Genomic DNA, 24,238 nt, shown 5'->3' on the forward strand with positions numbered 1-24,238 from the left:
AAAAAAAAAAAAAAAAAAGAGAGAGAGAATCATAAGGAAGAGAAAATACGTTTGCTATTCATTAAGTAGAAAAGAGGATCATCATCAAGGTCTTCATCCTCGTCGTCTTCACGCTGAGTGGCTGAGGAGGAGGGAGAGGAAGGATTGGCCTTGCTCTCTCAGGGGTGATGGAGGTGGAAGAAAATCCCCCAATAATCGGACCTATGCACCCATGCAGTTGAAACCCATGTGGTTCAAGAGTTGAATGTGCTTTGTACGGCTGTTGTGAGATTTCCAAGAAATAAAGCAGGAGCAGCACTTGGCAGGGGGCCCGGACGTGGTAAACCACCGCAGGATTGTTGTCTAAGGACCAGGCCCCCCAGGGCAGGTCAGGACACCATCCCGGGGCCTCGCCTAGGCCTCCTTGTGCAATGCTGACCCCTAGTGGTGAGAATTGCTGGGCAGGAAAAAGCCGTAGGGACCCCTGGGGTCCCTGGGGGCTCCCCGCAGTGGGGTTGGTTGTACTGCCGCCACCTGCAGCCCAGACAGAAATCTTTGAACTTGCAGGCCAGGAAAAGGCCCCTGTTCTCCCAGGTCTTCCTCATGCCTCACGGACAGACAAGATGTGTCTTCCTCACCTTGGAGTCCTGACCTTAGGCACCCGAGGACTCCCTGGGTCTTTCCGGCCTAGGATCCAGCTCACCCTGGCTTCCGCCCCCACGGTGTCTGGACACAGCCTGTTTCAGCTCTGGACAAGAAAACTCAGACTCTGGCCTTCTGGCAGGCATCAGATGTATCTGCCGGTGCGAATGTTGGCAGCCCAGGCTGATTTATGTTCACATTAACAGCGCAGGCAGTGTCTACGCAGGACTTGGAGGCAGAGGGAAGGGGCTTCATGAGGAGCTGTGACAGGCCCAGTCTTGGGGTGTCCACCTGACCGCCGGTTCCCTCCATTGCCACCATCCCCAGAGTTTCAAAGCCAGGCCATGTTGTCTGCAGGCCCAGCTCCCCCCATATGGCTGACCCTTCCTTGGGGGTTGCCTTAAGTTCTGGGTTGCAAGCAACAGAAAGCAGCTCTGCTCTGCTGGTGGAAGCACAGAGGGTGGATCGGAAGGAGGTCAGGGTCCACGGGTGCAGTGGGGAGGTGGAGGGTGCAGCTTAGCAATGGCAGATGCCACGGCAGCTGCAGGCCGGGCGCAGTGGCCTTCCCTATAATCCCAACAGTTTGAGAGGCCACAGCGGGCAGATCATGAGGTCAGGAGTTTGATACTGGCCTGGCCAACATGGTGAAACCCTGACTCTACTAAAAATACAAAAATTAGCTGGGCATGGTGGTGCATACCTGTAATCCCAGCTACTCAGGAGGCTGAGGCAGGAGAATCGCTTGAACCAGAAGGCAGAGGTTACAGTGAGCCGAAATCGCACCACTGCACTCCAGCCTGGGCGACAGAGTGAGACCCCGTCTCAAAAAAAGAAGCAGCTGCAGAGGTGGGGAGCCAGGCCCCTCGGGGAATGGTGCGCTCAGCAGCCCCTGCAGCTGGGGGGCTGAACATGTCCCCTTTGTCTTCTGATTAAATCTTACCTCAGTGAGGTCCATGCGGCGTGCCCAGGGGCCCATCTTGGGCCACTGACTTGCCCCTTATCTTGGGGTCCTGGTTTTGGCCACTGGCGCTGGGCAGTTTCCTAAGTGACCCCGGGGTGCTGCCACAGCAGTGGCAGAGGTCACACCTGCAGGCGACATTGAAGCCGCTGGGAAAGCAGGTATTGGGGAAAGAGTCCAGGCTGGTGCCGAGTGAGGGCTGAGCAGCCCGTCGGGACCCAGGCATCGTCCCTCCCCCCGTGTCCTGAGGAGCCAACTCCGGGCCGCCCCACACACCCTCTTCACTGCTTCACTTGGGGAAAAGCCAAAGACATTTGCTTCAGCAGACGTTTCCCAAGAAGCAAAGGCCTCTACTGGCATTTGGCGATGAGGGTGGGTACCCTGAGGCCTGCTCAGCCGTCTACCCTTGCTGGGGGCATTTCCTGTTAAAAATCCCAGCCGAACCAGGCATTACCACCCACATAGCATCTCCTCTGTGATCACGTTGGCCCCATTGGACCGTGTGTGTGTGTGTGTGTGTGTGTGTGTGTGTGTGTCTGTGCGTGTCTCTTGTGTGTGTCTGTGTGTGTGTCTGTGTGTGTGTGTGTCTCGTGTGTCTGTGTGTGTGTGTGTGTCTGTGTGTGTGTGTGTGTGTGTGTGTGTGCAACATATTGTTTATCAACATATAATGTCAAGGCCCAAGCCCACATAGTGTCCTGCCATTGCCCCCGCAGGAGCCTCCCCTCCCTGGCCGGAGCCTGTCTTGATCCTTGGTCGTTGGTCGTTGGTCATTGGTCATTGGTTGCTGGTCATGCTACTCAATGGTTTTTAGCATGTTGATAACACTGTGCAACCGCCACTGCTGTCTAATTCCAGAACAGTCTCATCTCCCCAAAAAGCACCCCCTATTCATGTGCGGTCACTCCAGTGAGGTCTGTATTCTCACGGTTTTGGAGCTGGAGGTCAGGCTGTCCTGTACTCCCTGGCGTGACGTCTTTGCTTGGGAGGCCTTTGAAGGGAGTCTAGCCAGGGCTTGAAGGAGGCAGCTCCCTTACCAGCCTTCCCTTAGTCCACAGGCCATCCCCACCAGCATCCCTATGTGGGGCCGGGAGAAGGGGCTGCCTGCTCCTGAGACCATGGGCATCCCCCAAACACTGGCGCTGTCCCCGGGAGCCTGACTCACCCTGACCTCACTGCCAATGAGTGTGGCTTCTCCAGCATAGGAAAGTGTTCTTCCACTTACGGGGCACTCTGTAAACAAGGACACCATTGACGTTTGGGGCCAGATAACTGTTGGGGGACTGCCCTGTGCTCTGTGGGGTGTCTAGCAGCTTCCCTGGCCTCCACCCACCAGATGCCAGCAGCACCCCCACCCCAGCCCCCAGCGTGACAGCAGTAGTCTCCAGACATGGCCAGATGTCCCCCAGGGTGCAGATGTCCCCAGGGTGCAGATGTCCCCCAGGGTACAGATGTCCCCCAGGGTGCAGATGTCCCCCAGGGTGCAGATGTCCCCAGGATGCAGATGTCCCCCAGGATGCAGATGTCCCCCAGAGTACAGATGTCCCCCAGGGTGCAGATGTCCCCCAGGGTGCAGATGTCCCCAGGGTGCAGATGTCCCCCAGGGTACAGATGTCCCCCAGGATGCAGATGTCCCCCAGGATGCAGATGTCCCCCAGGGTACAGATGTCCCCCAGGATGCAGATGTCCCCCAGGGTGCAGAATCACCCAGGCTGGAAGCGCTTCTCCATCAAGTAGGACATTTTGCAAGAATCGGACGTTCCTGTCTGTCTGGGCCTGAGCTGTTGGAGTCTAACCGAGTCCCAGTTTGGGTCCTGTTCTCTTCTGTCTGTGTGACCCTTGACTAAGGGTTTAACCTTTCTGAGCCTCAGTTTCCCCCTGTACAAAATCAGAACTGTAGGCCAGGTGCGGTGGCTCACGCCTGTAATCCCAGCAGTTTGGGAGGCTGAGTCAGGCGAATCACATGAGGTCAGGAGTTCAAGACCAGCCTGGCCAACATGGTGAAACCCGTCTCTACTAAAAATACAAAAATTAGCAAGGTATGATGGTGGGCATCCGTAATTCCAGCTACTCAGGAGACTGAGGCAGGAAAATCATTTGAACCCGGGAAGTGGAGGTTGCAGTGAGTTGAGATTGCGCCATTCCACTCCAGCCTGGACAACAAAGTGAGACTCCATCTAAGATGAGATGAGATAGGACCAGAACTATGATAAGACCTTCCCCCTAGAGTGACAGTGCAGGGCAATGAGGCAGTGGTTGAATGGGGCAGGCATGCCTCAGAACTCAGTCAACGCCCACGGTTCTGTACTGAGGTTGCCCTAGGCCCACCCTGCTCAGACCCACAGGGAATGAAGAGACATGGATTCTCATGCCTGTTCCACTCTTCAGTATCTGACCTCGCACATGTCACCTTTAACCTTTTCGTGTCTCAGTTTCCTTATCCATAAAAACGACAGCCACCACCGGCCCAGAGGAGAGACAGGGGCTGTGAGGGATGAGCAGGCGGAGAAGCAGGAGGGGTTGGCCAAGCCTCAGCTTCCTTTTTAATGGCCACGTTCTGAGTCTATGACCCTTGTGCCTGTTCTCAGCTGCAGCAAAAGCAGTCTGCCCCAAATGTGCCACCTCCAGGCCCCTGGCCAATGCCTTCCTGGACCATTCGGACCAGCCCTTGGCAAGCCAGTTCCTAGGCTGGGTCTGAACTCGGACTGGTGGGAGGGGCCCTGCCACCCTGCATGAGGGCAGGGTCTGCGCAATCCCAAGCCTACCTGAGCCTGTTGTTGACCCCACAGGGGCCTCCCCTCTGCTGCCAGAGCCTACACTGGTCCTTGGTCCTTGGTCTTTGGTCACTGGTCCTTGATGTCATGGCCCATGTTTGCCTCATCAGCTCACACCAGTGCCTCCCTGCCGGGCCTGCTCCCACCTGGACCCCTGAAATCTGTGAAAGAGGGTCCCAGCCAGCTCCCCCCTAAGGAGAAGAACTTAGCTGTGCCTCAGAGTGTGTCTATGAAGCATGGGAAGAAGGTGGCCTTGTGCCTGCTCAGTGCCCATTTGGCACAATGTGCCATCTGCACAGGAGCACCAGCCTTCCAGCATCTGCTCAGAGGCTCCTGCCTCAAGATCCTCCCAACCGTTAGCCCAGAGAAATATCCCCTAGACAAGCACGTGCCTGCTGAATCCTGGCAGAGGATTCGGCTTCTGGGGACAGCATACCTTCAGGGCCAGGCTTGCTCTCTGTTGTGGGAGATGTGATGGATGCCTCATGGCCTCTGATCAGGAGACCCTCAGATCCTCCTGATTGACAGGAACTGCCATTGGCCCCAGCCAGAAGGTGGGTGAGGGCAGGGTCCCGTGCCGCCATCTCCCCTTCCTGCCTCACAGATTTCACTGCCCAGGCTCAAGGATCACATAAGTAATCCTAACTGAGCACCATGGCTGCTCTGAGACAGTGGCCCAGACCGGATCCTCGATCCTGGTGTGAATGACTCTTCACATCATCCCTGTTTGTGATATAGAGACTCTTTAATAGCAATCACTAATATTTATTGGGCATTTTTACCCTGGGCCAAGCACTCTCCCTAGCAGCAATGTGATGGAGGAACTGTCCTTATCCCTGTTAGACAGTTGGAGGCATGAAGGCACAGAGAGGTGAGGAGCCTGCCTTGGGATCCCACAGGTCAGATGTGGCAGAGCCAGGATCAAATCCAGACACAGCTCATGCTTCAAAGGGCTGTGCCAGGGCCAGTCCGCCTCATCACACAACTCCAGGGGCGCTGCTTCCATAAACATGGTCCCTCTTGGTTTCCCCATCTTATCTAGTGGGACCGTGAAGTTCAGAATGGTGGAGTCATTTGCCCAAGGTCACAGCAAGTTAAATAGGAGAGGTGGAGTTTGAACCCAGTTCTGTTTGACTTTTGTCACATGGACACGTTTATGTCAAGTTAGTAATTCCCAGGAGCTTCACGTTCCAGGTTCCGAGTGCTTGGAAGAGGCTGAAGGCTCAGAGAGGAGAAGAAGAGTTGAGTCCAAGGGGAGTTCCCGGCATTAAATTGCATTTAGTGGAAGAGATTAGTCAGAGAAACGTATCAATTGCTGTCGGAGAGGATCTGATTGTGTGTGTGTGTGTGTGTGTGTGTGTGTGTGTGTGTGTGTGTGTGTTAGTCTATTCTCACACTGCTAATAAAGATATACCCAAGACCGGGTAATACATGGTTGGGGAGGCCTCACAATCACGGTGGAAGGCAAAGGAGGAGCAAAGGCACATCTTACATGGCGGCAGGCAAGAGAGCGTGTGGAGGGAACAGGCCTTTATAAAATCATCAGGTCTCGTGAGACTTACTATCATGAAAACATCATTGGAAAAAACCACCCCCATGATTCAGTTACCTCCCACCAGGTTTCTCCCACAACATGTGGGGATTGTGGGAGCTACAATTCAAGATGAGATTTGGATGGGGACACAGCCATACCATATTAGTGCATATACATGTGTATATGTGTGTTTGCATGTATATGCATGTATGTGTGCATGTGTGTGTATACATGTGTGTATGTGTGTGTCTATGGGTACCTGGGTGTGCAAGCAGGTACATGAATTTTAGATGAGACTTCACATGTGTCATCTGCAGTTCTCTCCATTGTAGCTCTGCCTTGGAAGGTAAAAATCCTGAATGGGCAGAGTGGACAGTTTGAGAGGTCCCTGTGCTTCAGAGCTCACAGGTACAGCGACCCCATTCTGAAGGACCAGCTGTAGGGGACCTCCCAATTGTCAGGTAGCAAGGATGTCAAGCTGCCTCCTGAGATGGAAGGTGCCACTCCCAGGCCCAGACAGAGGCGAGGCCCCACGTGGGAGAAGAAAGCCGATGGATTTGGGGAAGCCATGCCACCCAGGCCTCCTCCTCACTCCCTCCCATGCTCCCTTCAAGGGCGGGCCATTTCAGGGGCTGGCTTGCACAATCCTGTGCTTCCTCCGCATGTGGCCGGGAGTGTTTGCAGGAAGGAAGAGCTGAGGGTTCATTGCCGCGTGATGGCAGACCAGCCTGGGTGCTCATTTCTCCCGAGTCCCAATCTCTGGGCCGGAGGAAGCAAGGGAGTGAGGCATTCCCCAAGGCTGAGAGTGTGGCGGCGTGGAGGGCGTGGAGGCTGTGTGCAAGCACACCTGGCGGGAAGGCGGGTGCGGCCACCGGCTCACCTGCGCTGGGTGTGGTGCTTCAGGAAGCATGAGTCTGTGATGCTGGGCCTGCTGCAGGTGCACAGAGGCTGGAGACACACCCAGCCTCGCTCTTTCCCTAAACAGAAGAGTTACCCCATTGTCCTTATAACAGGACAACAGAGCCGCTTCCCCCTGGACCATCGGCCAGGACACAGCAAAGGCTTTGTGAAGCAGGGGCCTGCCTCCATCTATTCTGCAGGTTCTTTGTTTTGTTTTTTGAGACAGAGTCTCACTCTGTCACCCAGGCTGGATTGCAGTAGCACGACCTCGGCTCACCACAACCTCTGCCTCCCAGGTTCAAGCGATTCTCCTGCCTCAGCCTCCCAAGTAGCTGGGACTATAGGCACGTGCCACCACGCCCTGCTTATTATTATTATTATTATTATTGTTGTTGTATTTTTAGTAGAGACGGGGTTTCACAGTGTTAGCCAGGATGGTCTTGATCTCCTGACCTCGTGATCTGCTCACCTCGGCCTCCCAAAGTGCTGGGATTACAGGCATGAGCCACCGCACCCGGCCTATTTGGCAGGTTCTTCTGGCATGCTTCCTAGATGTGCCAAGCCCCCAGGCCAGGTGCTGAGGACCTTGGTGAGCAGACAGGACCAGCCCACGCCATTTGTGCTCGTGGTTTTCTTGCCCCACGGGAACATGGGTTTAGGGAAGTGCACGCTGGGCTCCCAGTCAGACACCAGGATTTGGGACCCAGGTTGGATGTTGTGCCCACTGGAGAAGCCGCTGAACCTCTCCAAGTTCTCGTTTCTAATCTGTTGAACACAGATAATCCCGAACTCCCTGCCTACAACCCAGCACTGTTGCACAGAGCACGTGAGCACGTTGCACGTGTTGCACTGTTAGCACGTGAGGGTGGCAGAGAACAGGGGGTTTTCTCGGCCAGAGCAGGGGCAAGCCAGGTTTGGGGGGCAAGGCTGACACCTTCAGCTCAGCCTCTGCTGTATGGATTTCTATTCCCTGAGAGCTGGCAGTGGGAGGGAAGTGATTTCACAGACTTTTAGGGTGCCCGAGCTGGAGGGAGCCCTGAAGATCACTTGGTCCAGGCTTTTCACTATACAGGTGGGGAAACTGAGGCTCAGAGGAGGGTGTGACTTGTCTAAAACAACACAGCTGGTCAGTGTGGTGAGGGTGCATCAGGCTTTAGGCCACGGACTGTCTGTTTCTTGGTGGGACCCTTTCTTAAGAACCCCTGCTCTGCCAGGAAGAACTCCAGGCCTAGGGCAAGGAAAGTTTGTGGAGCTAGGAGAGATGAGATGGATTTTTTAAAATATTTTATCTGTGCTCACATGAGACGCAAAACCAGCACTTATAGTGGCTCTGCCATCTGCAGCTACCCCCGAACGTCAGTGTTCACCCCAAACCTCAGTGCAAGGGACCCCTGGGCCTCTCCCTGTCTCCTCTGCCCTGTCGTGAGCCTGCAGAGCCAATCAGAAGTAGAAAATGACTGTGATGAAAAAGAATATGCATTAACACTTGGGGAGGCCGGGGCAGGTGGATGACTTGAGGTCAGGAGTTCGAGACCAGCCTGGCCACATGGTGAAACCCCGTCTCTACCAAAAATACAAAAAATTAGAGAGGCGTGGTGGCAGACACCTGTAATCCCAGCTACTCAGGAGGCTGACGCAGGAGACTCGCTTGAGCCCAGGAGCCGGAGTTTGCAGTGAGCCGAGATTGCACCACTACACTCCAGCCTGAGCAACGGAGTGAGACTCCATCTCAAAAACCAAAAAAAAGAATATGCATTAATACATTTCTAGTACTTGCCCTTTTTCTCCCCAGAAGAATTTGAGATCACTTCCAATAAAACCCCACATAGTCTAGAGGGTGGTAACACAGCTGAAAGAGGGCTCAGATGCTGGGCAGGGAGAGAAAGACCTGTGTGACCAGTCGAGGCGGCCTCCCGCCCTAGCTCAGCCCCGCAATTGTCCCTGAGCTCCCTCCTGTCTGTCCTACACGTTCTTGGCGTACGCTCCAGAGAGCTGGGCTTAGGATCTGCCCTGTCCGCAGCCTGCATTCAGGAGGGAGCTGGTCCTGTAAGCTGATCGTGCACCTGCCCGTCTCCTTGCTGGCTCTGCAGAACCTTGGAAGGGAGATTGAAGCAGCCTTCAGTCTTGCAAAGAGTTAAACTAATGGGAGTCAAAACGCCTTCTTCTTACAATCAGACTTTAATCCTGGCTAGTCCTTGGAGAAGCCAAAAGAATGGGTGACAAGAATGTTCTTGGGGCCGGTCATGGTGGCCCATGCCTGTAATCCCAGCATTTTGGGAGGCTGAGACGGGTGGGTCACTTGAGGTCAGGAGTTCGAGACCAGCCTGGCCAACATGATGAAACCCCATCTCTACTAAAAATACAAGAATTAGCCAGGCGTGGTGGCACATGCCTTTAATCCCAGCTACACGGGAGGCTGAGACAGGAGAATTGTTTGAACCCAGGAGGTGGAGGTTATGGTGAGCTGAGATCGCACCACTGCACTCCAGCCTGAGTGACAGAATGAAACTCTGTCTCATAAAAAACTAAAAAGAGTGTTCTTGGATCCCCTATATGTCTGGTCTCACTTTGCTCTTGGTAGGTAACCCCCAGATGAGCTCTCGGGTGAGAGTTAACTTGACACAAATGCGTCCATGAGACAAAAGTCAGACAGAACTGGGTTCAAACTTCAGGGTCCTACTAGATAAGATGGGGAAACCAAGAGGGACCATGTTTGTGGAAGCAGCGCCCCCTGGAGTTGTGCGACGAGGCCCTGGCACAGCTCTGTGGAGCTTGGGCTCTGGATTTGATCCTGGCTCCACCACTTCTGAGCTGTGGGATCCCAAGGCAGGCTCCTCACCTCTCCGTGCCTTCACGCCTCCAGCTGTCTAATGGGGATAAGGACAGTTCTTCCCTCACATGGCTGCAGGACATGTGGCACTGGACTTACTGACTGGCACTTGACACAGAGCCAGCGATACCTGGCACAGAGGATTTGGGGCTTTCTCCCCATGGCGGTGGGTGGTGCCAAGCAGCAGACCAAAAGGTCCCCTTGATCGTGACTTCTTCCTGTCTCCCTGCTCTCCAGGCCAAGCAGTCCTTAGCCACGCTGACCAAGGACGTCCCCAAGCGGCATTCCCTCGCCATGCCAGGCGAGACGGTGCTCAATGGCAACCAGGAGTGGGTGGTGCAGGCGGACCTCCCGCTGACCGCAGCCATCCGGCAGAGCCAACAGACTCTCTACCACTCACACCCCCCTCACCCTGCGGACCGGCAAGGTGAGTCCTGCCCTGGCCCCACCACAACTTTGAGGGGCTTCATGGGAGGCCGTGTGACCCAGTGGGAGAGGCAGCTTCGTTGTTCACACTACAGCAGCTTAGGCGGTGTGGGGCAGAGACCTTGGGCTCGTGCAAGTGAAAAGTCTAAGAGATGGACAGCAGGCATAGCTGGATCCAGAGGTTCAAACACTATCTGGGTCCCCCTGACCATATCTCTCCATCTCTTAGCTCTGCCCACCACCTTTTGGCCTCATCTTTGGCCTGTCTCTTTCTGCAAGAAAGTAAAATAGTCCCGCACAGTTCCAGATGTTTAAAACCCTCACTGCTCAAGTCTTAAGAAAGAAAAACTATCTCTTCCCCCTGTATCCATAGCAAATTCTAAAGAAAGACTCTAATTGGCCACATCAGAGTCACATGGGCATCCTTTGGCAGGGGAGGCAGCAGAACTCCTTGACTGACAGCTCTGGCCAATCACAGGGCATGCAGGAGGGGCAGATGTCAATGTCACAGGTGTTTGCTTCAGGCACTTGGCAGCGAAGTCTGGCCTCTGCGCAGCATCTGCACCTACTGCCCGTGGTACAGGCTCCAAACTCCTCGCTGTCCCATTGCACGTCTTCAGCCACCTTGCTCTGTTCTCTGTGCCCTCTGCAAGTAGCTACCTTGTGTGATAGATGCAGGTTCGGAACAGGGAGCTGGCAGCAGCCATTGCACCAGGGGTGGGAAGTGGTCACTGTGAAGGCTACAGGCAGGGCTGGCCCTTGCTACTGCAGGAGATGAGTCAGACACGGTCCTGACCCATAGGGACTGGCAGGTTGATCAGGGAGAGGCCCTGCCTTTGCCTGGCGAGGGCGCAGCTGGGGGAGTGTCAGGTGAGTCACTGGGACGGGGGGCACAGGCCCTGGGTTCAGACTGCTGGGGTCAGCCCTGGCCCTGGGGCTTACCAGGGTCATGACCCATGACCTTGGCCAGGGTCCTCAGTTTCCCCATGTGTAAAAGGGGCATCAGGCTCTTAGCACACAGCGTACGTGAAAGGTGTTTGCTGAGGCTTCCTTTACCTGCTTCATGGGGCTGTCGTGAAGATGAAATGTAGAAAACTGTGGGACTGGGGCTGGGATCACGGTCAGAGCTGGGCAAATATTAGCTGCTGTTCTCATCATCATCGTCATCACTGTCGTCACCATCATGAGAGGTGACACGGGGGACTTTGGGAAGCCAGACAGTAAGCATATTCAGTCTTCCCCTCCCACTGAGCGCAGACAGCAGCCCTCCCTTCACTGCCTGACTCAAGGTGGCGTGACTTTTTTGGGGTAAGGGTGGGCAGCTCTGGCCTTCGAAGCCTCGACTCAGAGCTGGAAGAGCTTATGATAAAACTGCTCAGGGCCGGCATCCTTGTCATGCAGGGAAACTGAGACCTAGAGAGAGCCACCACTTGTTCAGAGTCTCACAGCCCAGCCATGCAGGCAGCTGTCCTGGCTTCTGGTCCAACCCCAGGACAGCAGGAGTGCAGACGCGCAATTCGAAGGCAGACAGGGCTTGGGCAGTTTCTGAATCACGTGATGGCGGCAGACTCCTAGTCATCCTCATCTGTGCCTGCAGAGCCTCACCTCAATAGAGCTGGTTCTGGTCTGGGAAAGCCTGGACACGCTGATGGATCTTCCTTCTGGGCCCTTCATTCTCCACAGTATCTGCCTCACATACAACCATCTCCATGCATTTTATCAAATGTCCCCTCCTCCAGGAAGCCCTCCGTGCTCTCTCCCCTTTGTTCTCTATGCTCCTGTAAAGTTGGGCGCTTACTTGCATCAGCACTTCTTATCTTGCCTCGGGTTTGCTGTGGATGCATTTGTCACATGGACTCCTCCCATCTGTCCAGTGCCTGGCACTGCGGTAGGCACATCATACATGCAGCTTCTTTCCGGGATTGGTACCACCACCATCCATCCCTAGGTTACACATAACAGACTTGGCTCAGAGGGCTGGGGAGGATGCCCAAGGTCACACAGCCTGTAGGGTAAACTCACCCAGATTGGAATCGACTCCAAAGCCAGGGCTCCTTCAGTCACCCATCTTCTATATCAGACCATATTGGCCGTTGGTGGCAAGGACTGTCTTTTGCAAGAATGCAACCCCTGCTGGCATGCTGCCTGCACATAGTAGGTGCCCAGCCAGTCTTGTCAAAAGATGCTTTCTCCATCCTGCCAATGCCTGCAGACAGGAGAGCAACCTGCTGGGGACTTGGGAGGGCTTTTGGGCTGTGGCTTCTTGTCTGGACCTTTCACCCAACCACTATTTATTGAGCACCTACTATATGCCAGGCACTATGAGCTCTGGGATTCAATATGGATAAGACACCCAGGGTGCCTTTCCTCACAGAGCTATTGTTGTCTTTGTGCAGACATGGCACACAAATATACTATTAAATAACAAGCAGAATGATGAGGGATTGTGATTAGCACAGGGAGAGAAATCAATAGAAAACAAGCACTATTTTTCTGGAGAGATGGAGTGTTGCTGTGTTGCCCAGGCTGGTCTCAAAGTCCTGGGCTCAAGCAGTCCTCCCTCTTCGGCCTCCCAGAGTGCGGAGATTACAGGTGTGAGCCACCATGCCCAGGCGAAAATAGGCACTTTGATGGGGAAAAAAAAAAAAGAGTTCCTAGATGTGCCAAGCCCCTGACCACTAATTTAGAGCAGAAGTAGGGACTCAGCATAGAGAGGTTGGAGAAGGTTGATGGAGCTTGGCATTATGCCTGCAATTCCAGAAATAACCACCAGGAGTCTCCCTAGTAATGACTTCTGATCCAAAGGATCTGTGGGCTCTAGGCAGGGCAGACTGATTCTGGGATGTAGTGAAGAGTAGGGACAGTTGATTACTGGGGAAGGCCTCTGATGGGCAACAGGAATGGCAAAAGCCAAGGCAGGGGGACAAAGCCTGTCTCAGGCAGTCAGAAGGCTGATGTGGCTCAAGCCGAGGCTGCTGGGGTAGGCAGGGCCGCAGCACATCAGGCGAACTCAGAGGCCAGGAGGAAGAGAGGCAAGATGCCAGTGGCTCGTGTTCTGGTGTGTAGAATGGAGTCAGGGCACCCCACTGGGAGGCCATGTGGTCTTCCAGGCGAGGGTCAGCGGTGGCCGTGTGGTGGAGAGAAGTAGATAGATTTGGGGCCATGCTTTGGAGCTGTCGCTGCTGATGATTGGATGTGGGATATGGGGGAAAGAGAGAAGTTGGTGGTGGCCTTTAGGTTTCTCGTTTGGGAAACCGATTTGGGGCAACGGTTGGGATGGTACCTGGTCTGGGAATGTCCAGATGTGGGCGCGTGTGAGCAGAGTCACGGAGTACTCAAGAATTAATGCATAATGGTGCTCCTTAGAAATGAATTTCTAAAAAATCAGTCGTTTCCTATACCGGACTTGGAAACAAGGAGACTTGAACTTGAAATGAGAAGAAAACTTGAAAACTTCCACGTCTTCTTGTTCACCCTGGTGGAGGAGGGTCATTGGATCCAGAGGCTGTGGGAGGTTCTTTGCAGTGGCTGCTCCGTGGGAATGTGCGGGGCTGTGGAATAGCGGGGTGGAGAGCCAGGCAAATCTCTTCCCTTCTCTACACCTGTGTTCCCATCTGCAGAACGGGGGTGTTGGGTGGAGTGACCGCCAAGGCAGCAAGGCGAGGGCCTTCTCTCCATCCCTCACTCACTAGCTGTCCCTGCTTTCCAGCGGTCAGGGTGAGCCCCTGCCACTCCCGGCAGCCCTCCGTCATCTCCGACGCATCTGCCGCCGAAGGCGACCGGTCGTCCACACCCAGCGACATCAACTCCCCTCGACACCGGACGCACTCCCTCTGCAACGTAAGGCCAGCAGCAGCGGGGCCTGGGCCCCTGAGCCCTGCCCAGAGACCGCAGGGGCGGGGAGGGCGGGGTGAAGCCATACGCGCTGTTTCCTCTCGTCCACCCAGGGAGCACTCTGGAATGCATTTCCTGTTCTGTTCTTTCCTTTTGCAAGAAGCGATGGATGTGGGGAGAGACAGAAAAGAGGCCCGTTTATTCCTTGTGTCCGGGAGGGTGAGGAGAACCCAGAGGAAGCGGGCCTGGGTCGGCCGCAGGGTCTGTGCAGCCTGGGACTCTGCCCCGGCAGGCCCTGTCTGGGACCGTGGGCTTCTCCTCCCAGACGTTACACCCTTCAGAGCTCAGGGCCTCCCCAGCACCACCTCATTTCCCTTTAGAGCCAGCTCTCCATCCTGACCCGGGAGTCTTGGCGTGAATTGCCACTGGTGAGGCGTGTCAATTTGGTCTAAGTTTGTTTACTTTGCTTATTTCATCAAACGCTTTGATCGCACGCTGGGTACCAGCTCCCAGGAGGTAGAGGCCCTAGCTGCCTAGCTCTCGATGACTTAGTGGGGCAGACAGAGGGGCTCTGAAACTGAGGGAGCGAACAAAGGTGGGTGGAACTTCTGAGGACAGTTGGAAGCCATGTCGAGGCTCTCACATGAAATATTGGGGTCCGGGTATGGGGACCACCTTGAATTTTTGTTCTATCACACGGTTGGTAATGCAGAGACTCCCCTGCCGTATCATGAAGACAGAGACACCATAGGGTCAGATCCTCAAATGCACGAGATGGCTTTTTCTAAAACTCAGTTAATGTCGCTTTATTAACCAGCAAAATAGATAATAAAAAAGAAATGAGGTGAACACGTTGGACAAAACCATCACGTGCCAGTGACATGATTCTCTACCTGGAATACTCAACAGAATAACTTGAAAAGCTATTAGCACGAATAAAAGCATGTACATAACAGTGATGCTTGGAAATCAATGTGTAAAAATCAATCACTTTCCTATAGATGAGTCAGAGTGATGGAACCATTTTTTCAATCCACAATAACAATGAAAAGTCCTTATATAAATAGCTAAAACTAAACCTCAGGGAAGCTGCCTGTCTGCTAAGGTGGGCGTAGGGATTGCTGGCCTGGGGACCTTAGGTGGCCTCCTCAGGGTAGGAAGAAGGTCATTTACAGCCTAGGCCCTTGCTCGGGGCTGGGATTCTCTTTTTTATTGTTTTATTTTATTTATTTATTTTTTGTATGTGTGACAGAGTTTCCCTCTTGTCGCCCAAGCTAGGGTGCAATAGCGCAGTCTCGGCTCACTGCAACCTTCACCTCCTGGGTTCAAGCGATTCTCCTGCCTCAGCCTCCTGAGCAGCTGGGATTACAGGCACCTGCCATCACACTCGGCTAATTTTTGTATTTGTAGTACAGATGGGATTTCACCATGTTGGCCAGGCTGGCCTTGAACTCCTGACCTCGGGAGATCTGCCTGCCTCGGCCTCCCAAAGTACAGGGATTATAGACATGAGCCACTGCACCCAGTGGGATTCTCTGTTTTATACTGGTGCTTTAAGGAAGCAGTGTGTTGTTCTCTTGTCCCCAGGAGAGAGTCCTAGTGACAAAAGCTATCTTGACTAACAGCACCAAAGCAAGGAAGGTGGGCCATTGGAGGGGTCTCTGACATCCATTCCGTGACTCTGAAGGACCTCCATGGAGTTACACCCAGAGCCAGCAATCCCCTGACACATACCACTTGAGAATACCTTCCCCCCATATTTTATCTTCACATGATGGGCCCAAGGGGACTCTGGCAGCAGAAATGCTGCTGGAAAACCCATTCTGTAGAAGGAGTTCTGCAAACCTCTTGAATTGCACTTGACCCAGACCTAGCCTTTTGCCCACCTCAGCCTTGGCACATGCCTGCTGCTAGAGACAGCAGTTCCAGCACATTTATTTCTAAGCCCACCTTACATAGGGCCCTGCTGCTGGGATATGGGTGCTTTGATAACCAATTGTCTGCATTCAGGCGTTTCAGTGAGCAGCCCCATTCTCTTCACCCATAAATTTGCCAAAGATGTTCCTATCCAGAGTGGAACTATCTTAGCTGCCTGCAGAATGAGTTCTGTTTGCAAATTTTGAGACTAAAGACTAAACTGCCATTCATGAAATTCCCTCACTTCCTCAACCCCTTTTATCCCCCCATCTCAACAGGTGTGCGCACAGGTAAGCCAGGAAGAGTCCGAAAATAGCTACAGGTAACCCCTTGTCCTTGGTCATCTGACCTCCATCCGCAAGAACAGTGCAGCCTGGACTAAGGACTACCTCATCCTCTCACACTCTGAACACTAATTTAGAGCAGAAGTAGGGACTCAGCATAGAGAGGTTGGAGAAGGTTGATGGAGCTTGGCATTATGCCTGCAATTCCAGAAATAACCACCAGGAGTCTCCCTAGTAATGACTTTTGATCCAAAGGATCTGTGGGCTCTAGGCAGGGCAGACTGATTCTGGGATGTTGTGAAGGCTTTGGACACCACACCCACCTGGAGCGGGGCTGGCAACACAATGGAAATGTCCTGCCCATCCTAGGGACCTGTCTGAGGCTCCCTAGGAAAGAGGGAAGGAGCTCAGACCCCTCCTGGGGCAGCCCAAAGCTCAGGATCAAGTGTGCATGTGCCCTGGAGCTCCTGCTTGGATGGAGCACTGTGCCAGAAAGAATCTGAGTCCCCAGTTAGAGTTGTAGTTCTGCATCTAATTAGCTCCATGACAGTGGACTCTGCTGCCTCTCTTCATGTCTATGAATAGGGCTGAGTCCTCTGCCCCTGCACAAACTAAGATTCATCGTGTTGGTTGTTGGGGGAAGCTAGAGATTATGTGGTCTCCCAAGTTTGTTTCTGGCCCAAAATTCTTTATTTTGTGCTCTTTCTATTAAAGTATATTTCTTTATGAAAAGCACCAAGTCTAACCAAGCTCTGGCTCTAACTCAGTGGACTGACTGGGACAGGAACTTAGAAGCCTTGGAGTGGCTAATTTGTTGATCAGAAGATGTTGGGAATCAAGAGGCCGGACCAGGCAGGAGAGGACCCCAGGGCCTCTGGGTGAAATCTAGGCCCCATCAGTAAGCCATCTGGGGGTATCTGCTTCAGGAGATGGGGGGGTGGGCGCCCCACTGCAGAGGCAGGGTGGCCCCTGGGGGATGGCATCCTTCCACGGAAGGCCCCACACCGCACGAGCCGCCTCTGCTCTCCTGTGTCACGTGTCTCTGCTGTTTCATCTTCCTCTTCTCCTCTGGCTACAGGGCGACAGTCCCGGCCCAGTTCCGAAGAACCTGCACAACCCTATTGTACAGGTAGGTGTGCCCCCCTGGCCACTTGGCCCTCCCCCAACCCCACCTTGACAGTGACTTCTCCCTCTGTTCCCCTGAGCCCACATCCATACTGCTCACGTAGGCGGAGAGGATTTAAGCCACTTCTGGAGTCTCAGGTGGGCTCAGCACCTGGGCCCGCCTGGCCCTGCGCCCTGCAGGGCTATGGAGCTGCTGAGCACACACATGGCCTCCATCTTGGTGCCCTGGCCATGGCTTGCCCTGGCAGCCAGCTTTATAAAATTCCCATTATTATTGCCAAGCTCATGGCCCAGGCGGTGAGCTTTGGTGGAGATGGGGTTTCACCATGTTAGGAGGGTCTCCATCTCCTGACCTCGTGATCCGCCCACCTTGGCCCCCCAAAGTGCTGGGATTACAGGCGTGAGCCACCGCGCCCAGCCAACTTTATTCATTTTTAATATTTTCAATATTCTGTCATCAAAGTGAGGAGTGGGCTGCAGGGAGGACAAACAACATGAATTTGAGGGTCTGCAGGGGTCCCTGAAGCCATCTTTCTAGTCCTGGGGTCCCCACCTATAGGTCTGGACACCACCCATCTACATCAGAGACCACCAGGGAAGTGGGTTCAAATGCAGATTCCTGGGCCCTTTGCCCTAGAGATTCTGATCCACCGGGTACAGGGTGGGGCCTGGAATCCAGGGAATCCCTAAGCGTTTTGGGAATCATGTGTCTAGTCTAAACCCCACCCCTGTGATGCATGATGCCACCATATGGTTTTGTATGAAGCACTTGGCAGTTTGTAAAACTCTCCTGCAGATACCACCCTGATGCCTGGAGTGCCCCTCACAGGAGGGCAGAGTAGACCTTGCCACCACCACCACCACCACCACCACCACCATCTAATATTGTTTTCCCACGTCACAGGCAAGAAAACGTCTCAGAGCAGCTGGGGCACTTGCCAGGGTTCCACGGTCAGAGTCATGATCAGAACTGGAACCTGCAGTGGCCATACTGCCCCCTGCCCAGAGCTTTAAAGCGCTGAGCCCTTGCCCTCGGCTGACGCAGGCTCCAGGCATTTTCAGGAGTCTCCCAGGCCCCCCTGCCCCTGTCATTGGTGCTTAGCGCCCTGGTACGGCAGACAGGGCCAGTGGCTGCCCTTCTTCCCTGTAGCCTCCTCACATCGTGGACGTGACCCCGGTCAGTGGCCGAGTGTGTGGACATCCTCCTACAAGCCCTCGACAAGTACCTGAAAGTTGTGGGCAAACTGAATTTAAACAATAATAATAGTACAAACGACCAACATGTACTGAAGGCCTGTGGCACATCAGGCACTGTTCTTGGGTTCTTTTTTTTTTTTTTTTGAGATGGACTCTCACTCTTGTCACCCAGGCTGGAGAGCAATGGCTTGATCTCAGCTCACTGTAACCTCCACCTCCCAGGTTCTAGTGATTCTCCTGCCTCAGCCTCCCAAGTAGCTGCGATTACAAGTGCCCATCACCATGCCCAGCTATAATTTTGTATTTTTAGTAGAGATAGGGTTTCACCATGTTAGCCAGGCTGATGTCGAACTCCCAACCCCAGGTGATCCATCCACCTTGGCCTCCTAAAGTGCTGGGATTACAGGTGTGAGCCACTGCGCCTGGCCTGTTCTCAGGGTCTTTATCCTTACGTTAACAACATTCTCGTGGCAGTCTCGGAAGGGTCTTAGTGTTGCTCCTGAGAGGTTCTGTGACTGGCTCATGTTTGCTCAGTGAATGAGGCTGACCTTGGCATTCCAGCCCTGGAGGTTGCTTCTCAACCCCTCCAGCCCCTGTCCCTGACCCCACTGGCTTAAAGCTCGGAGAGGCCTTCCCCGCCCCGGATCCCATCCACTGCAGTCTGCACCCAGCTAAGCTTGGCTTTCTCCTTCTCCCCCACCCTCTGCCACGTGGCTCCCGACTCCTCAGTCACTAGAGGATCTTGAAGACCAAAAACGGAAAAAGAAGAAAGAGAAGATGGGATTCGGCTCCATCTCCCGCGTCTTCGCCAGAGGGAAGCAGCGGAAGTCCCTCGACCCCGGCCTCTTTGATGGTACCACCCCTGATTATTACATAGAGGAGGACGCGGACTGGTGATACGCGCTCCCCTGCGCCTGCTGCCCGCAGGCCTGTCTGTGCGTTTGGGCGTGCGTGCAAGCGTGGGTGCGCGTGTGGCCGTGCGTGGGGTGCGTGTGCGCGTGTGCTGTGGCACACATGGGTGCTGGGTGTGGCCGAGCGCCTCTCACAAGCGAAAACACGCGTGTGAACCCCTGTCCCCTGCGTCGCCACCTCTGTAATTGATGTACATACCGCAAACCGTGTGTGAACCTGTCAACTCTGTCGTCTTTGGAGCGATACGGTTGTGTTGTTAATCTGGTTTATTATTTTCCTTCCATGTTTGGTTTTTCTTTTTTTTTTTTCCTTTTTGTTTGGTTCGTCGGTTTGTTTTTGTTTTTGTTTTTCTCCCCCGTTTCTTCACCCCTCCTCCTTTTTATGAAACTTGAAAACTTGAAGGACTGCTGTGTATTTGTAAATAACAAAACTATTGTGCACTCCATGCTTGTAAATGTCCCTCGTCCAAACCGCTACTCCTGGAGCCCGTCTGGCAGAGGATGTGGTCTGTTTTTGATGTCCCCCTTCCTGCCCCCTCCCCGGTGTGAACGTGTGGGACCAGACCCTGTCCTGAGGGTGCGCCCAAGTCACTTTAACCACAAAACGCCATCATCGTCGTCAGGGTAAGGTCCGCTCTCCACAGAGACTCGTGAGCCCGGCCGCGGGCCCTGTCTTGGCTGGGTTTGTCAGAGGTCAAACGGGCTCTTTTAAACGGCCTGTCAGTTTTTAAATTGCGTTGCCGTTTGTTTCTTTATGGAAAAAAAAAAGAAAATTGTTTCGTTTAATTTATTTGCACAAATGCTGAAAACGTATTCTATCTAAATTATTACATAAATATTGGAATGTCTATTTTTCCATGGGGTGGGCGGGAGGCGGGTGTTTCTGTTGACGTGTCTGTTCTGTTATCATGCTGCTGCCCAACTGTGCGAAGTAGTTTAGGGTGGCCGGAACCCAGGGACCAACGGATTTCAGACCTTGTTTTTTCTGTTCTCTCTTCTGTCTCCCCCTCTCTCTGTCTCCTCCCATTCTCCTGCTCATGCATGAAAGTGTCCTCCACCTTCTTCCTGTCCAGAGCTCCTCCGGGCCTTTCTAGAGCTATGTATTTATCTGACCTATAGAACACGACCTCAGCGAGCAGAGTGCTGACAGTCGTGGTCCCTTCTTTGGGTCTGTCTTTTGAGAGAGGTTGAGTTCGAGGCAGGACAGCCTGCCACACATTCAAGGGTACGACAGAGGGACCCTGGCCTGAGTCTGTTCCCCAAGGGGCCTCCAGCAGCATCCGTTCCTCCCTGCAGCTGTGTCTTTCTTGTCCTGGGTTTATGATGCAGGTGGACCAGGCAGATGTCATTAGGGGAGGGACACACCTCAAGGGGCGGGCCACAGTGGGGACACAGAGGCCAGCACCTGAGCCCTCCACCCTCCCCATTCTGATGGTTCCATCGGCCATGCTTAGAATCTCCTGGGATCCCTCAGGCTCTGTCCCCTAACTTGTCACAGCAGCCTGAGCCTACCCACCCCAGGAGAGGAGAGCTGGCAGGAACATCCTGTCTGGGGAGCGGCGTTGGCCCCAAAGAGGCTTCACCAGCAAAGGAACTGCGTGCATTGTGATGCTGGGGGACGGAGGAGATGTGAGCTGCTCGGCTGGGTCTGCCCAAGGCCTAAAACTCAGTTTCCCTTTTCTTTTGCTTCTGCTCACCCTTAACAACTAACAGCCCAACCCCCGCTTCTAGACAACAGTAGTCTTGCTTTCTGCTAACGGTAACATTTTCAGCTCTTAAAAAGAAGCAAGGGGATTTTCAAATGCTAGAGTATCTCCATCAGAAGGGATAGGATATTGTGTCCAAAGTCTCAAGAACAAACAACTCTTTCCTCCTGAGCTGGTCCAAAGGTCAGCAAAGAGCAGGCGGAGGCCTCATCAGAACCTTTCTGTCCTCCTTTGGCCAAACTGTTGAACCGAGCCTGTGGGTTAGGGGGGCGCCCTGGGCTGGCATCTTTCTCTACAGAGAGAGATTTTAGCAAATACTTTTCTCGCCCATGAATTTCTTTTTTGGTTGATTTTTATGGTTTTCCCTTTACTTACAAGAAAATGAGATTGCAACCACTCCTGGTAATGACTTAGTAGTTCCTTTTCATTTCAGTTTTTGTAAATTAGGAGATAATTCTAAGAGTTACTAAAGGATGATTTATTTAAGAGAACTCCGTCAAATAGTGAATGAGTTATGGGTAACATTAGATGAAAATAGCCTTTCCCATGGGAAAGGTTTCTCGAAGGCATGGATGCAAATATAAAATAATAAAAAAAAAAAAAATCTAAATAAAGCTTATTTTAAAATATGATCGAATCCTATGTTATTTGATTGCTTCTATGTGGCTCCGGGTGGGAGGCTGTGCCCCTCTGGGAGGCACAGGCCGGCATGACCTGCTCCGTGGACTTCCAGGGCTGGGTTCTGGGAGGGGGACGGGAGGGGCCGAGGAAAGCTGGCTGGATTCGGGGCCCTTGGAGGGCCGAGCCGGGGTAGCCTCCCAGAAGCATCTCGCCTCTGCTGCCCTGACTGTAATTTGGAGGGCTGCCCTGTGGTCCAGATGCACCACCCCACGCCCGGCACCCTGCATTGTGGAGCTCAGCGGCCCCAGTCAGCTTTCATCTGCTTCCTTCTCCCCCTGAGCTCCTTCCAGAGGCCCCGAAGGGGAGCCTGTGCTTTGGGGCCTGTTACTTCCCGCAGGCCTCAGTGGGCCTCTGCGCATCCCACGATCCCACCCTCCCTGGAGGACCGAGAGGAGTTTCAGGGAGACAGAGAGGAAGCCACAGGCTTCCTTGACTGAAGCCAGAGTGAGCCAGGCTTTTCCTGGCCCCAGGAGAAGCCCCCAGATAGAAAACTCAGGCCTCCCCCAGTGAGACTCCACCGTGTGTCCCAAGAAGCGGGTACCCAGGTTACTCCAAAGCTTGACGTAGTCAGGGCCCTCAACCTCTATCTCCCAACTGAAAAAAAACGCTCTCCCCCAGCAATAAGACTGATAGAGGACTGGCTTTTAACTCCCTCCCACCTCTGCAGGAAGAAAGCGTAAAGCTTTGTAATCTACCGTAATGTAGACCATGCTGAGGTTAAAATGAGGCCCAGTTAGTGAGGATGCAAGTGGACATGGTGGACCGGGAAGGTCAGAAAAGTCCTGGACGACAAGGAACTTAGGGTCATCTACCCTAAGTTCTCAGCCTGACCACACCTTAGGGAAAAAAAATACTGATGCCAGGCCATATTCCTGGAATTTGGGTGTATTTAAATCTCCTCTCATGATTCTAAAGGGTTGCCAGGATTAGAATGGCTGGGCTAATCTGAGGAGGGCAAGTGTGGCCACACTCATGCCCCCATTCCCCCTCCCTGGCCTCATTTAGACATCACCAATCAATTGAAGAGCCCTTCCTGCCCATCCCAAGTGGCCTCTGATTTCTCACTGTTCACAGGCTCAGACAGCCATGGCCAATCGATCAAAGTTGGCATACAAGGATAAAGCCTTTTTGCCCTCTCAAAACTAACCCCCTCTCTCATGCTGGACACGTGGCAAAAACTTTGGCCCAGAGAGAAATGACTTGGCCAGCGTTCTAGCTTTTGTGCCTCTCATCCCGGGACCTTCTCAAGGCCCAGGCCACACCTTATTCGGGTCTTTGTAGCTCCACTCAAAATCCACAATACCTCCTTTGTTAAAAGAATCTTCTCCAGGACCTGGCTCCAAATGGTCCAACTTCACAATGGTACCTATTAGTCAGAGATTGGAGTAGGGCTACCCAGGGCATCCAGGACCAGCATGCCAGCTGCACAGGCTATGCACTGCGTTACTCCAGAAGTTAACGTTCTCCAGGCTGCCACGTGAATGGTGTCCTGAGTTGTTCAGTGCACAACCTGCGTGTCTGTACTCAGCGGGCTGTCTGTGGGCTCCTCGTAGCCACGCTGGCAGGCTCCAACAGCTGTAACCAATAACAATAACAATAATGATACTATCTAACATTGATTAGGTGTTTACTACAGGCCAGGGTCCATGCTGTCCACTTGACACATATTAACTCAGTTAACGCTCCCGACAGCCTGTCATTGATCAGAAAACGGAGACTGAGTAACTCATCTGGGGTCATGGAGCTGGGAGACAATAGAACTGGGCCTCGAACCTATGGAATTTTGGCGGCAGCATTTGTGCCCTCAGCCACTCCACCACCTGAGCAGTGAGGGGCTGCCACCAAGCAGCTGGGCCTTCTCCCTGGGGGGCATCTTCAGCGCTTCATCTGGGCCGGGTTTCAAGGCCCTGCGCCCACCAGTAGCCTCTGATACAGCCTTGCACTGCCTCCCTTTTGTGACCGAGCCTATTTCCATCAGCCTTTTTCCCGCAGGCCCAGAAAGCTCACCCCTAGGGAGGAGTCAGACCGGGAATCAGAGCAGAAATTGGCTGCTGTCCAGCACCAGCTCTCCCTTCCTCTTCCTGGCCAAGCCAGGAGCAGAATCACTTCCACTGTCCCTGCAGTCAGACCCCTGGCTGTACCAGAGCTGTGGATCCTGAGCCCCCAACACCCGGGGAGCTCTGTGGCGCCCTGCCCAGCCACAGCCCGAGTCTGCAGGCCAGGAGTCGCCCTGCACCTGTGACAGATGGTGCCATACATTTCACTCAACCTGGGCTCCTGGGGAATCCAGGCAGAGTGGGCCTGACCCGTGGGAGACATCAGTGGTTTGACAATATGATTTTTCAAATATTTCTGGGCCAAAAATTAGCCAAGTGTGGTGGTACACACCTGTAGTCCCAGCCACCCAGGAAGCTGAGGCAGGAGCATCCCTTGAGTTTGTCCAGGCTGCAGTGAGCCGAGATCGAGCCACTGCACCCCAGCCTAGGTGACAGAGTGAGACCCTGTCTTTAATTGTAAATAAATAAATCTCTCTGGGCTTTTTC

At 53.6% G+C, this 24,238-nt stretch overlaps 1 protein-coding gene across 7 annotated transcripts in view; it reads left to right on the plus strand.

The window, feature by feature from the left end:
• Positions 1–24,238, plus strand: part of KAZN (kazrin, periplakin interacting protein) — a 1,292,076-nt gene that overhangs the window by 1,198,914 nt on the left and 68,924 nt on the right. For 4 of the 7 annotated variants that reach the window (XR_005196313.1, XM_037729866.1, XM_017502852.2 and 1 more), the window contains 4 exons: positions 9,852–10,041; positions 13,750–13,880; positions 17,154–17,204; positions 19,127–19,250. Coding sequence is in view for 6 of the 7 variants with exons in the window: in XM_037729866.1 (XP_037585794.1) it covers positions 9,852–10,041; positions 13,750–13,880; positions 17,154–17,204; positions 19,127–19,250 (496 nt within the window). In the remaining variant the exon portion in view is untranslated. Of the gene's footprint in view, positions 1–9,851; positions 10,042–13,749; positions 13,881–17,153; positions 17,205–19,126; positions 21,647–24,238 lie in introns of those variants that run through there. The other 3 variants (XM_017502848.2, XM_037729889.1, XM_037729878.1) reach the window with 2 other exon arrangements.

Source organism: Cebus imitator, unplaced genomic scaffold, assembly GCF_001604975.1.
Source record: "Cebus imitator isolate Cc_AM_T3 unplaced genomic scaffold, Cebus_imitator-1.0 Scaffold15, whole genome shotgun sequence".
In the NCBI taxonomy this organism is placed as follows: Eukaryota; Metazoa; Chordata; class Mammalia; order Primates; family Cebidae; genus Cebus; species Cebus imitator.